The 15210-nt window shown below is 40.2% G+C and overlaps 1 protein-coding gene across 1 annotated transcript in view; it reads left to right on the top strand.

Moving 5' to 3' along the window:
• Positions 1 to 13534, top strand: part of LOC133556163 (cytoglobin-1-like) — a 31820-nt gene extending 18286 nt beyond the window's left edge. Inside the window, exons 3-4 of the mRNA XM_061905824.1 lie at positions 6115 to 6346; positions 12853 to 13534. Of these exons, the coding sequence (XP_061761808.1) occupies positions 6115 to 6346; positions 12853 to 13005 (385 nt within the window). The 3' untranslated portion in view covers positions 13006 to 13534. The remainder of the gene's footprint in view (positions 1 to 6114; positions 6347 to 12852) is intronic.
• The last annotated feature ends 1676 nt before the right edge of the window (positions 13535 to 15210 follow it).

Here is a 15210-nt window from a genome sequence, read left to right as displayed (position 1 = left end):
CATTAATTGATAACATATGTCGGATAAACTCAACACAATCGTTTGCCTGCATTTTGCAACCTTCTATTTTGGCGTAGAATTATGATATGTATCTGTATTTGATATCGTATATGTCGAATAAACGCAACTTGATCACTCGTCAACTATTTTGCCATCCGCTATTTTGGCTTAGTATTACGATGTGTATCGCTTTTTGACTACGTAGAGTATATGACGGATGGACACAAACCAGTTGTTCACCTGTTTCTTTGCTGATATGGTAACTATCTTGCAACAGTCTCTTTTGGCGTTGTATTGACTCATATCCCTATTTGATGATGTACACATGCAGTATGTGTCGCATAAATGCAACACGATCGGTCAACTTTTTTTTGTACATTTTTTCATATTTTGTAACCATCTATTTTGGCGTTGAATCATTTGATAACATGTCGTTTAAACGCAACCCAATCGTTTTACAGTTTTTTTGCTAATTTGTTAACTATTTCGCAACAGCCTATTTTGCCATTGAATTAAGATATGCATCACTATTTGATAACGTATGTCAGATAAACGCAACCCGATCATTTGTCTGTTTTTCTACTAATTTGTCAACTATTTTGCAACAATCTATTTCGGCTTGGTATTATGACACGTCGTTATTTTACGTACATACAGTATATTTCGGAAAAACGCAACATGATCGTTCACTTGTTTTTTTTGCTCCGTTGTCAACTATTTTTCAACTATTTTGGCGTAGAATTGTGTCGTTATTTGATAAGGTATATGTCTGATAAATGAAACCCAATCGTTCGCCTAGTTCTTTGCTAATTTAACTATTTTGCAACAGTCTATTTTGCCGTTGAAATATGTTGCAGATTGCTATTTGATGACGTACAGTTTGTCAGATAAACGCAACACAATTGTTCACCTGTTTTCTACCCATTTGCCAACTATTTTGTAACATTCTCTTTTGACATAGTATTATGACTTGTATCTCTATTTGATGACTTACAGCAGGGGTCACCAACCCGCTGATCGCAATCGACAAGTCGATCTTTGGGACCTTACAGCTCAATCGCGAAAATACTAGAAAATATGTATTAATAACATTTATGACACCCACATCTGGAGGGTGACCAACACTGGTGCAACTTGAATCCGTCGATTGGTATGTGTTTGTTTGGCATTAATGTGGGTGGAGGGAAAGGCTGGATGCAAATATAGCTACAAATGAGGCATAACGATGCAATATGTACATACAGCTAGCCTAAATAGCATGCTGTGCTAATCGATTCACACTCCACGTAAGTCAACTTGATTCCGTCCCTGATCGTGTTGTTACACCCTCCGACAACACACCGACGAGGCATGATGTCTCCAAGGTACGGAAAAAAAGTCGAAAAAACGGAAAATAACAGAGCTGATTTGACTTGGTGTGTGTAATGTGTTTGAGAAAATGGCGGATTGCTCCCCGTTGTAACGTCACGGGTGAAAGGTCATTGCTCCGACAGCGAACAATTGAAAGGCATTTAAATCGCCAAATTCACCCTTTAGAGTTTGGAAATCGGTTAAAAAAACATACTGTATGGTCTTTTTTCTGCAACATCAAGGTATATATTGACGCTTACATAGGTCTGGTGATAATGTTCCCCTTTAACCCCTGATTACACCCGCACGCCTTGCCTCTCTCTCTTTTCAGGGTCTCATCTCGCTGCTCTCGACTGGTCACCCCCCGCGAGCACTTCACCTGCTCGTCTCACAAATGCACATTGCATGACTTGCTCATAAATCATAGGGTGGCAACAGTGCATTAAGGTTCACCGTTGAAAGGCATCAGACATTTCCTAGCGTGTGAGGGCTTGCATTTTGGGAAAGCATCATTGGAAATTCAGCCACACTTTCTGGGCAGCAATCAACCGGCTTCCTCTCTCCAGCGATGCGGTACTCGGCTGGAAGATCTGCCACGTCTTCCACTAACCGTAAAGTTCCCGTAAAGGCGAGCGGCCCATTGGGACTTGCCTAGGCCCTTCCGTCCGCCAAGGAGCCCACCGTCATAATCGTCATCGCTCGACTGTAACAGGAAGCTAACAAATACTAGAGTCTGTGAACATTGCGCCAAAGTATGGATTTTGTGTTTATGGGCAAAGGCAGTAATATATGATGAAACAGGGTGACAGCTCAAGAAGGACTTCCCCGTTTTATCCAAAGGAAAAACCCGCCAGGTGAACAGCTGATTTTACTACGCTGATATAAGCTGACTCGCGTCCCATGTGACCATCTATCTATCTATTTTCTACCGCTTATTCCCTTCGGGGTCACAGTGGGCGCTGTAGCCTTTAAGCTACAATCGGGCGGAAGGCGGGTACACCCTGGACAAGTCGCCACCTCATCGCAGCCCATGTGACCAAATGAACACATACTACGGTACTAGGACTATAGTGGCCATGAATAGTTAGCTTCTCCAGCAGGGTTGCCCATAGTGCCATCTGTAACTCCCTTGTTTAGTTGCGAAATAAAATAACAGGGAATTGGTAAAACGGCAATAAGCACAATGAGTGAATAAAAACAAAATGTCATCTACAGTGGGGCAAAAAAGTATTTAGTCAGGCACCGATTGTGCAAGTTCTCCCACTTAAAATGATGACAGAGGTCTGTAATTTTCATCATAGGTACACTTCAACTGTGAGAGACAGAATGTGAAAAAAAATCCAGGAATTCACATTGTAGGAATTTTTAAGAATTTATTTGTAAATTATGGTGGAAAATAAGTATTTGGTCAACCCTTCAAAGCTCTTACTGATGGAAGGAAGTTTTGGCTCAAAATCTCACGATACATGGCCCCATTCATTCTTTCCTTAACACGGATCAATCGTCCTGTCCCCTTAGCAGAAAAACAGCCCCAAAGCATGATGTTTTCACCCCCATGCTTCACAGTGGGTATGGTGTTCTTGGGATGCAACTCAGTATTCTTCTTCCTCCAAACACGACGAGTTGAGTTTATACCAAAATGGATACATGGATGATACAGCAGAGGATTGGGAGACTGTCAAGTGGCCAGATGAAACCAAAGTAGAACTTTTTGATATAAACTCAACTCGTCGTGTTTGGAGGAAGAAGAATACTTGCATCCCAAGAACACCATACCTACTGTGAAGCATGGGGGTGGAAACATCATGCTTTGGGGCTGTTTTTTTGCTAAGGCGACAGGATGATTGATCCGTGTTAAGAAAAGAATGAATGGGGCCATGTATCATGAGATTTTGAGCCAAAACCTCCTTCCATCAGTGAGAGCTTTGAATGGTTGACCAAATACTTATTTTCCAACATAATATACAAATAAATGCTTTAAAATTCTAGATTTTTTTTTTCACATTCTGTCTCTTACAGTTGAAGTGTACCGATGATGAAAATTACAGACCTGTCATCTTTTTAAGTGGGAGAACTTGCACAATCGGTGGCTGACTAAATACTTTTTTGCCCCACTGTATATAAGTTAGGTCAGGAAAAAACACAGGCCATTTCATCCCTACAAGCCTGTTTCGCGGGTTTCCCTGCTCTTCATGGGATTTTTCCGTATGTTTCCGAATATTCCACTCTACTGTGGTATTGAGCACGTGAGTGTCTGTCAGGGGTATATCTTGTGCTGTATTTTGTCTGAGACCAGGCTTAAAAAGGTTGCTGACCACTGACGTATAGTATAGGTTGGAAGAACGCAACTCGATTGACCTGTTTTCTGCTCATTTGCAACTGTCTATTCTGACAGTGTTGTGACGGGTTTTACTATTTGGTGGCGTGTATGTTGGATGAACGCAACCCGATTGTTTAGACTGTAGTCTCATCGCAAACATATCTGATTCATATCCCCATACGAAAGAAGCCTGGGTTGGATTGTAAAAATTCACAATTGGACTGTTCATATTGATATGAAAAAAAGCTGATGGGGGGAATCAGAATTGACCTGCAATGTGAACAAGTCCTCTGACATTAGCCGTGAAATGGCGAGACATGCCTATTTCCCTGCCTCAACAGTGCAGAAGAATATTCGATTACGGTTGAAACGACACTTGAATGACTGCAATCTAAGGATGTACTTTACACCAACACTCATCCAAACAATAACAACCTTATCCTGATACCATTAGGTTCACACAGTTGGAGGCCTACACTACTTTCATCGTGTCAATACTCACATTCCACAGCTGAAACCTGCTGTGAAACTACATTCCTTCAAGCCACAATCATATGCTGTATTGGATGTCAGGGTGATTTTATTTCAAGTGTAAATATTGCAGAAAGACCATTCCTGCCCAATGAAGCGGTCAGCACATTTTAAGGGGAATTGTACTTTTTGGGGAATTTTGCGTATCATTCACAAACCCCATAAAAGATATGAACACATTCTTTTTTAGCATTCTGAACCGTAAAATATGGCAAGTGCGAGGTGGTTTCAAAAGGCCACGGCCCCCTGACACCCCTTCTCAACTGTCTGTGACGTCAAGGCTTGGTTAGCCCAGAATGTTTTAATAATGAATGAGGGAAAAACGGAAATTTTTGTTTTTGGTTTGGCCCTCATTGACTTGGGACCATTGCAAAATTATGTGCGTCCCAAGGTCACCAGCCTTGGCGTCACTATAGATAAGTCATTGACAAATAAGTCAATGGCATTTTTAAAATAGTGTTTTTATCATCTCGGTCTTTTGGCAAAGGTAAAACTGTTTTTTAATGTTAACCTTTAAGAACAATTCATGCATGCTTTTATTTCAAGTCGCCTGGACTACTGCAATGCACTTTATGCTGGCATTAGCCAAAAAGCTCTCTCGCGGTTGCAGTTAGTTCAGAACGCGGCAGCACGACTTGTAACAGGGGCCAGGAAACGCCAGCATATATCCCCAATCCTTGAGAGTTTGCACTGGCTCCCTGTTCATTTTAGAATTGATTTTAAAACCTTGCTCTGTTTTTAAAGCTTTACATGGTCTGGCACCTCATATCTCGGACTTCATCCAAACGTGCAATCCTGCGCGTGCTCTGAGGTCCGAGAGCCAGTTCCAGCTTGAGGTGCCCAAGACCAGACTAAAAAACCAGGGGAGACAGGGCCTTCTCCGTGGTCGGCCCTAAACTCTGGAACACTCTGCCCCTCCATATTCGAACTGCTTCCACAGTGAAGTGTTTTAAGTCTCGACTGAAGACCCATTTTTATTCTCTGGCTTTCAACACTCCGTGAGTTGTCCTCTGTATTTTTAAAATGTTGTTTTATATTTACTGTTTTAATTGGTTTCACCCTTTTAAAATCGTTTTTAATCATATTTTTTATATTGTTTATATATTGGTTTTATATGTATTTATTTTTTGTTTTTATTCAGTCATTGGTGGAGCTCAGGATAGTATTTGAATGTTGTTTTTAATGTTGTTGTGCAGCACTTTGGAAACATTTTGTTGTTTAAATGTGCTATATAAATAAAGTGGATTTGATTGGTTAACAATGCAACTAAGGGAGTATAGTATTACGCCTATAGAGTCCTCTTAAAAAACATGAATATTATATATTTTAATGTTCTTTTGATGTTTACCTCTTTCACATGTTTGTGTGCTATGGCTATGAGGATTTTTTTCCCCTTTTCCTCAGTCTGGATCTCCTCTCTAGGGGCCCCAGGCTTTGACTGATTTTTTATTTTTTTTAAATTTTTTTGTATACCTGTTTATCATTTGTTTTGTAATAGGCACCGGAAATTGCCAGACCCGTCAGCGATCATGTTCTGTCTCCCTGTACTGTTTGTCTGCTTTTAAATGGGATTGTGCTGAACATGTTAATTTCCCCTTGGGGATTATTAATTTCTGATTATTAACCAAGTATTGGCGATATTCTTATAAGGGCTATTTTAAACTATTTTAACACTAACTAGCTTATGCTGCTATATCGAGCTTTAGTTGTTGAAAGTGAGTGACACCCATTTGGAAATTTTTATGGAAGGTTTGTTGGTTGTAGTTGTTGTGAACTTTCTAGTGGCTGTGGACTGCAGCGTTTAAGTGAAGGGTTTTAACTTTTGACAGCCCTTTTTTGTTTTTTCTTGGATGTTACTGGTGCAGGAGCCAAAGCTTAACTCCCATGTCTTATTCCTCTCTCCCCCTTGGCAGACTGTTTGTGAACTTCCCCTCATCCAAGCAATACTTCAGCCAGTTCAAAGACATCAAGGAGCCGGAGGAGCTGGAGCGGAGCGCCCAGCTTAGGAAGCACGCACGCAGAGTCATGAATGCCATCAACACGCTGGTGGAGAACCTGGACGACCCCGACAAGACGGCCTCTGTGCTGAAGATGGTTGGCAAAGCCCATGCTCTTCGACATAAGGTGGACCCGGCATATTTTAAGGTAACGTGTGTTTTTTCCGGAATATAGAGCGCACCGGTATATAAGCTGCACTAACTAAATTTCGGGAGCAAACAATAGTTTTCCATATATTAGCAGCAACAGACTATAAGCCACAGGACTTGTTGGGATCTACATAACATGTAATGGTGGTTCTTTGGTCAACATTTTGCATAGATTTTGTTTGAGACCATCTTTAAACTGCTTTCCGACTGTTTCTTCAGAATGCGTTGTTTTATGGGGGGTTTTATTCACTGGCCGTAGCCCTCTTTCAGACAAATCTCCCTTTTGACTGCATCTTCGCCCTGTTGGAATATTTTTATGCTTGAATATTGAGTCTACCGACAGATAAGTTATATAACTATTGTATTAGAAATGCCAGCAGTGAAGGATGCATGTATGAGCCAGTGTGACCCACAACAGGAAGATGGAGACAAATCAAAATTGTATTGACTTCAACTGTTTTGAAGCGGCAGCCCCGCGCGATGCTCTTTTGGTAAACCTCTACCATATGCAGATATCTGCTGACTTAACTAAGGCAATGTACGTCAAAAGTTTTAAAATGTTCTGAAATGAGTAATTTTCACGGACATATCGTGTAAATATTTATTTACATTAATTGTTTCCAAATGGTGTCTGTAACACGGCAGTAAAACGGCTGATAAAGCAAAACAGAAGTCATGGTCATGGACCCACTAGCTGCGGAAGCGAGGTCTCTAATCAGCTATACAGACTCAATAAGTCCATGGTGATGTTTTGGTGAATTTACTGAGGAATTTGTCAAACTAAACCATACAAAATAATGCCATTGCAAGTTAATAATACTAACAAAGAAACTTGTTAGCACATTAGCTAATACTAACAACGCTAGCTTCATCACATTACAATAGCACGTACACATATGCATGGAAACACTCGCACAGACATCACACGTGGGACGCTTTAGTAAGTAAGAATTGTTTTAGTTGTAGTGTAAAACTTACAAACGTTGCTTAGAGTGAACGAAGAATCCATAAGATTAGAACCGCTATGGACGGCTACAAGACAGAACAGCACTTGTACTTCCGGTTGAAAGCTCAGTCTAAACAGAAGGGCAAGGCAGCATTGCAGTGGTTGAACACTTCCAAAAGATGGGGTCATAGGACAATCAATAACACACCTATTCAGTATCTGTTTGTTTAAAAACTATTTGCAGTATAGCCGTCAGTGAGAAAAATCCATCCATCCATCCATTTTCTACCGCTTATTCCCTTTTGTGGTCGCGGGGGGCGCTGGCGCCTACCTCAGCTACAATCGGGTGGAAGGCGGGGTACACCCTGGACAAGTCGCCATCTCATCGCAAGAAAAATCCATAAATGTATAAGTTTTATAAGCCAAACTCTTCAAAGCATTAGAAAGAATTAAAAGCTCATAATCCAGAATTTATGGAACATTAAATTTGAGATTGGGATTTTTACCATAAAGTCATAGGTGGTAATTAGACACCAACACGCATTTACCTTCAGAAAGACTGATTTTAACATAACATGTAAAGTAGGTAAGGTTGTATTCATGCCTCATTCCTGTGAGAACCCTGCATGCGTGTGAAGCATTAAGAATACGCAGGACAAGCCACAGTGTGCACAAACAACAACCAGGTAGCATCTGTGAGCAGATAATACCGTATCATCTCTTTCTCTTTCGGACTTAGCAGGCCTTCAGGCATTCTTCACTCGTGCTTTAAGTGACTGGTGAGGCACAAGCTTACCCAGACCCACTGTCATGGTAGTGTTTGGTCAAATCATTTTCTACGACCATTTCAAGCCACTTTCCAAGTGTCTCTGCAAACAGGTCCCCCTTGAAAGGCAGGTCTTGTTTACAAGCAAATTAGCTCCGCCCCCTTCAGGTGGTTGCTAATGCGTTTGCACCCCATCAACCGTGTTGTAGATTTAGCAGTAGACATCTGTACCGATAACTATCATAAGTTAGCACTTTACACTCCTTTACAACAAGGTAAGATTTTAGCATCCTAGTCAGAGTCTGCCAGAATATTGAATTATACAGTCGTGGTCAAAAGTTTACATACACTTGTAAAGAACATAATGTCATGGCTGTCGTGAGTTTCTGATTTCTCCAACTCTTATTTTTTGATAGTGATTGGAACACATACTTGTTGGTCACAAAAAAACATTCGTGAAGTTTGGTTCTTTTATGAATTTATTACTGAAAATGTGACCAAATCTGCTCTGTCAAAAGTAAACATACAGCAATGTTAATATTCAGTTACATGTCCCTTGGCAAGTTTCACTGCAATAAGGTGCTTTTGGTAGCCATCCATGAGCTTTTGGTTGAATTTTTGACCACTCCTTGACAAAATTGGTGCATTTCAGATTAATTTGTTGGTTTTCTGACATGGACTCGTTTCTTCAGCAACATAGACAAAGATGAGACCTTCTGGAGGAAAGTTATGTGGTGGGATGGAACAAAAATTGAGCTGTTTGGCCTCAATACCCAGCAATATGTTTGGAGGAAAAACGGTGAGGCCTTTAATCCCAGGAACACCATCCCTACTGTCAAGCATGTTGGTGGTAGTATTATGCTCTGGTTCTGTTTTGCTGCCAATGGAACTGGTGCTTTACAGCAGTGGTCCCCAAACATTTTTTATCCGCGGACCGGTCAACGCTTAATAATTTGTCCTGCGGCCGGGGTGGGGGGCGGGGGATCCTTTTTTTTTTTTTTTTTTTTTCTTTGTCATGAAAAAGGGACGTTTTTGTCATGAAAAATTGAGGTTTTTGTGATTGGTGCACTAATTGTAAGAGTATATTGTGTTTTTATGTTGATTTAATTAAAAAAAAAAAATAATACACTTTTTTTTTTTTTTAAATAAAATTAATAAATAATTTTTCTGCGGCCCGGTACCAATCGGGCCACGGCCTTGGGGACCACTGCTTTACAGAGAGTAAATGGGACAATGAAAAAGGAGGATTACCTCAATTCTTCAGGACAACCTAAAATCATCAGCCAGGAGGTTGGGTCTTGGCGCAGTTGGGTGTTCAAACAGGACAATGACCCCAAACACATGTCGAGTGGTAAAGGAATGGTTAAATCAGGCTAACTTTTAGGTTTTAGAATAGCTTCCCCAAGTCCTGACATAAACATGTGGACAATGCTGAAGAAACAAGTCAATGTCAGAAAACCAACCAATTTAGCTGAACTGAACTAATTTTGTCAAGAGAGGTCAAAAATTCAACTTGAAGCTTGAGGATGGCTACTAAAAGCGCCTTATTGCAGTGAAACCTGCCAAGGGACATGTAACCAAATATTAACATTACTGTATGTATACTTTTGACCCAGCAGATTTGCTCACATTTTCAGTAGACTCATAATAAATTCATAAAAGAACCAAACTTCATGAATGTGTTTCATGACAAACAAGTATGTGCTCCAATCACTCTTTCACGGACAAATAAGTTTTAGAAACGATTGGAAACTCAAGACAGCTATGTTATGTTCTTTTCAAGTGTACGTAAACTTTTGCCTGTTTGTCTCCTCTACATGTAGTCCAGTTAAGCTAATGTATCATTGCATTTGTCAGTCTGTTATTGGACTAATTCATTGCATGAACCGTTGCCATAAAGTGTAGGAACTGTGGAACCGTGACTAAGTTTAGTTTGGGGAAAATCCTTCCGTATACTGCCCTTTAGACCGTGGCAATTTCTCAGCATAAGTCTGTGCTCCATGTCCGGTCCAGCTATGGTCTTGCTGGGCCTTTGTCTAAGTCGTTACATGGTCACCACACAAAAGTGAAGTAGGCGCTTCTTGGTTTAAATCTAAAATGACTCAATGGTGGAAAGGCCAAGTAGTTCTCCAGGGCACAAGATGTCTAGGATGCCGTTGTGGAGGAGTGGAAGAGGATTCCAGTAACAACAACCTTTGCCGCTGTGGTCATGTTCATTCCCAAGAGGATTAGGGCAGTGTTAGATAACAATGCCGCTCACACTAAATATTCACACCACTGAAGTTTATTGGCTTGTGTCCCTTGCCAAATATTTACACAATAAAGGCTTTTGTGCAGAGCTATTTTCAGAGCACAGTAAAAATCTATACTGCATTCTAAGCAGCTCTTTAAATTTTTTCCACGCGTTCAAATTATATTGTATCGATATTGTACCGCAGTAATGTCTCATTTATATAAGATTCTGTATCTATTCAAAAATACTATTTATAAAAAATAAAAAATAAAACATTAGGATAAAGAAGCAAACATACAAAAGGTAATAGAAAAAAGTTGCAATGTTGACACATTTTTTTTGTCCTGTACAGCCACTTGGACAAATCATATAGATGTACAAAACCCAAAACCAGTGACGTTGGCATGTTGTATTAATGGTAAATAAAAACAGAATACAATAATTTGCAAATCCTTTTCAACTTGTATTCAATTGAATAGACTGCAAAGACAAGATATTTCATGCTCCAACTGAGAAACTATATTTTTTGTGTGCAAATAATCCATTAACTTAGAATTTAATGGCAGCAACACATTGGTAAAAAATGCCCCTGTGCCAACTTTTTTGCACTGTTACATGGTTTCAGGTGGAATTCTTTCCCATTCTTGCTTGATGTACAGCTCAAGTTATTCAACAGTCCGGGGTCTCCGTTGTGGTATTTTAAGGTTCATAATGCACCACACATTTTCAGTGGACGACAGGTCTGAACTACAGGCAGGCCAGTCCAGTACTCGCACTCTTTTACTATAAACCCATGCTGTTGTAAAACGTTGCTTGGCATTGTCTTGCTGAAATAAGCAGGGGCGTCCATGATGGCGTTGCTTGGATGGCGACATATTTTGCTCCAAAACCTGTATGTACCTTTCAGCATTAATGGTGGTGTAAGTTGCCCATGCCTTGGGCACTAATACACCCCCATACCATCACAGATGCTGGCTTTTTAACTTTGTGCCTGTAACAATCCGGATGGTTCTGTTCCTGAGAACACAAGGTCCAGTTTCCAAAAACAATTTGAAATGTGGACTCGTCAGACCACAGAACACTTTTCCACTTTGCATCAGTCCATATTAGATGAGCTCGGGCCCAGCGAAGCCGACGGTTGTCGATAAATGGCTTTCACTTTGCATTGAGTTTTAACTTGCACTTACAAATGTAGTGACAGATTAGTTACTGACAGTGGTTTTCTGAAGTGTTCCTGGGCCTATGTGGTGATATCATTTACACACTGATGTCGCTTTTTGATGCAATACTGCCTGAGGGATTGAAGGTCCATAATATCGCTTACATGCAGTGATTTCTCCAGATTCTCTGAACCTTTTGATGGTATTGCGGACCATAGATGGTGAAATCCCTAAATTCTTTGCAATAGGTGGTTGAGAAATGTTGTTAAACTGTTGGACAATTTGCTCACACATTTGTTCAAAGTGGTGACCCTCACCCCATCATTGTTTAAACGACTGAGCATTTCATGGAAGCTGCTTTTATACCCAATCATGGCACCCACCGGTTCCCAATGAGCTTGTTACCCGAGGGATGTTCCAAATAATTGTTTGATGAGCATTCCTCAACTGTCTCAGTCATTTTTGCCTCTTGTGCCAGCTTTTTTGAAACCTGTTGCAGGCATCAAATTCCAAATGAGCTAGTATTTGCAAAAAAATGTTTTCCTGTTCGGACATCAAGTATCTTGTCTTTGCAGTCTATTCAATTGAATGAATAGAAGTTGAAAAGTATTAGCAAATTGTATTCCGTTTTTATTTTCCATTTACACCATGTGCCCCCTCCACTGGTTTTTTGGGTTTGTATTTACAAACCACAACAGCTGCCACCCTCTCGCACCTGACCCAGCAGCTAAGGGTCCCCGCATCAAAAGCCGAGGCGATAAAATTCAGTGGCCTAGTGGTTAGTGTGTCCGCCCTGAGATCGGTAGGTCGTGAGTTCAAATCCCGGCCGAGTCATACCAAAGACTATAAAAATGGGACCCATTACTTCCCTGCTTGGCACTCAGCTTTAAAGGTTGGTATTGGGGGTTAAATCACCATAAATGATTACCGGGCGCGGCACCGCTGCTGCCCACTGCTCCCCTCAGCTCCCAGGGGGTGATCAAGGGTGATGGGTCAAATGCAGAGAATAATTTTGCCACATTTAGTATGTGTGTGACAATCATTGGTAGTTTAACTTTAACTTTAAAACCACCATCAAATCAAAATGACCAAAAAACTGCGACTGACAACCACACAGAGACAAGACCATGGAGACCAGCCAGCGCCAGACTGCCAGTCATTCCAAACGCCAACACACCAAACAAGAAGGCAATGTTGACTCTAATAACACAAAGATGCCATGTAGGCTTTGTTTCTCAAACTGTCATTGGTCACAAAATAACAAATCAAAATCAATGTTATGCATGATTGACCTATTCAAAGCTCCAATTTTGTCTAATCAAATATTCCACAGAAACTATTTTATGGGGAAAATTAATTAATGCTAACATTAATAGTGTCTTGAATGTGTGTCTTCCAGATCCTCAGCGGCGTTATCCTGGAGGTTTTAGGCGAGGTCTTTCCCAACGTCATAACTGCGGAGGCGGCCGCGGCGTGGACTAACTTCTTTGCCACGGTCTACGCCGGAGTCACGTCCGTCTACGAGGAAGTGGGCTGGGCTTCGACAGGGTGAAGGTTTCATTGGGTTACGGTACGGCACCCTGAGACCTCGGACTGTGTGACCTGGTAGCAGAATGACTATAGACCATACATGACTATATAGAACATGACATATCTTCGAAACTATATCGTTATTTTCAGGCTACGGAAGAACATGTTATCTCTCCCAAAGCCAGCTGCTTTTATGCACCTGGATCAGACTAGAAGTGACAAAACTGGAAATTGCGGTTACCGCAAAAAAAAAAAACATTCCGAGAGTAAAAGTGACAAAATTTGCACAAAGGACACATTTGAATCGTGGAGTGTGCCTCGCGCCACAAACGTGTAGAGTGAATATCCTGACATTGTCGTGTAAATATCCAATTTTCTTGAACGTGGCGTGATGTTTCGCTCAAGTATGTCACCACTTGTGTTCGCCATGCGATATTACTGCGGCTAGCAAGACATTTTTAAATTTCTAATATCCATTGTAGATTTTCTCATGATGACTCACCTTTCTATCGATATTTACCAGCATTTTCAAATAAACGCAAAAAAGAGAAGACTGTCTTATTTCAATGTTTAATAAGTGGTTTATGCTGCCAATACATATACCGATCGTCCGTAGGGATGGGTACCAATTAGGAATCGATACATGAACATACCAATTTCCCGTACATTATAATCCGCAAATGTGCCATTGAGTGTCTGTACTGTCCAGAGCAGTGGTTCTCAACTTTTTTTTCAGTAATGTACCCCCTGTTAACATTTTTTTAAATTAAAGTACCGCCTAATCAGAGCAAAGCATTTTTGGTTGGAAAAAAAAGAGATAAAGAAGTAAAATACAGCACTGTCCTCAGTTTCTGATTTATCAAATTGTATAACACTGCAAAATATTGCTCATTTGTTGTGATCTTTTTTTAACTATTTAGAAAAAAAAAGACATAAAAGTAATCAAGTGATTCAATTACAAATAAAGATTTCTACACAGAAGTAATCATCAACTTAAAGGGCCCTCTTTAGGGATTGCAATAGAGATCCATCTGGATTCATGAACTTAATTCTAAACATTTCTTCACAAAAAAGAAATCTTTAACATCAATATTTATGGAACATGTCCACAAAAAAATCTAGCTGTCAACACTGAATATTGCATTGTGGCATTTCTTTTCACAGTTTATGAACTTACATTCATAATTTGTTGAAGTACTATTCAATAAATATATTTATAAAGGATTTTTGAATCGTTGCTATTTTTAGAATATTTTTTTTAAATCTCACATACCCCTTGGCATACCTTCAGGTACCCCGAGGAGTACACGTGCCCCCATTTGAGAACCACTGGTCTAGAGCTCGGTAGAGTAACCATGTAATACTATCAGCGGGTAGCTAATTGCTTTGTAGATTTCAGGGACGACGGTGGTTTACAGGTAAAAAGGTATATGATGCTTAAACCAAAAATAAACAAAAGGCAAGTGCTGCTAAGAAAAGGCATTGAAGCTTAGGGGTGGCAATGTAAGACAGAACTGGCTGCAAAGTACACAAAAATGGAATGCTGGACGACAGCAAAGACTTACAGCATGTGGAGCAGCAGACGGCGTCCACAAAATACATCCATACATGAACAACATTAAAAAAATAGAAGCACAAGACAAGAAATAAACCACTATACACAGGAAAACACCAAAAAAACTCAGTAAGTCGGGGCGTGATGTGACAGATCATGACAATACACTTTGAGACGAGCTCTAGTGGTGCGTGGTTAGTTATGGTTTAAATTCATATCAAACAATTGCGAGAATTACTTTTTATTCTCAATATCTGGTGCTGAGTTTAATTTTTTTGTTTTCTGCTGGTGGTGTGCCTTGGCTCAAAAGGTTGAAAAACACTGGTCTATTGCAACATTTAAAAATGATGAAATGTCCCGTATTTTCCAGAATACATTATCGAAGAAAAAAAAAGTCCATATTAGCCGCAGATATAAATTTTGAAAAGCGTTATTTACACAGAAATATTCTGTAAATGTTTATTTACATGCATTGTTTCCAAACGGTGTCTGTAAAGCAAACAAAACAGTAATGCTAACCACTTCATTACATCACGGTAGCACGTACAAATATGCATGAAAACACTCCGACAGACAACACACTTGGGACGGTTTAGTAAGAATTGTTCGTTGTTATGTAAAACTTTCAAACGTTGCTCGGATCGATGAATGAAGAATCCACACGAGCAGAAA

This window comes from Nerophis ophidion, linkage group LG07 (genome assembly GCF_033978795.1).
Source record: "Nerophis ophidion isolate RoL-2023_Sa linkage group LG07, RoL_Noph_v1.0, whole genome shotgun sequence".
NCBI lineage: Eukaryota > Metazoa > Chordata > Actinopteri > Syngnathiformes > Syngnathidae > Nerophis > Nerophis ophidion.
The sequence above is the reverse complement of the archived record's forward strand: the minus strand, read 5'-3'. Positions and strand labels throughout refer to the sequence as shown.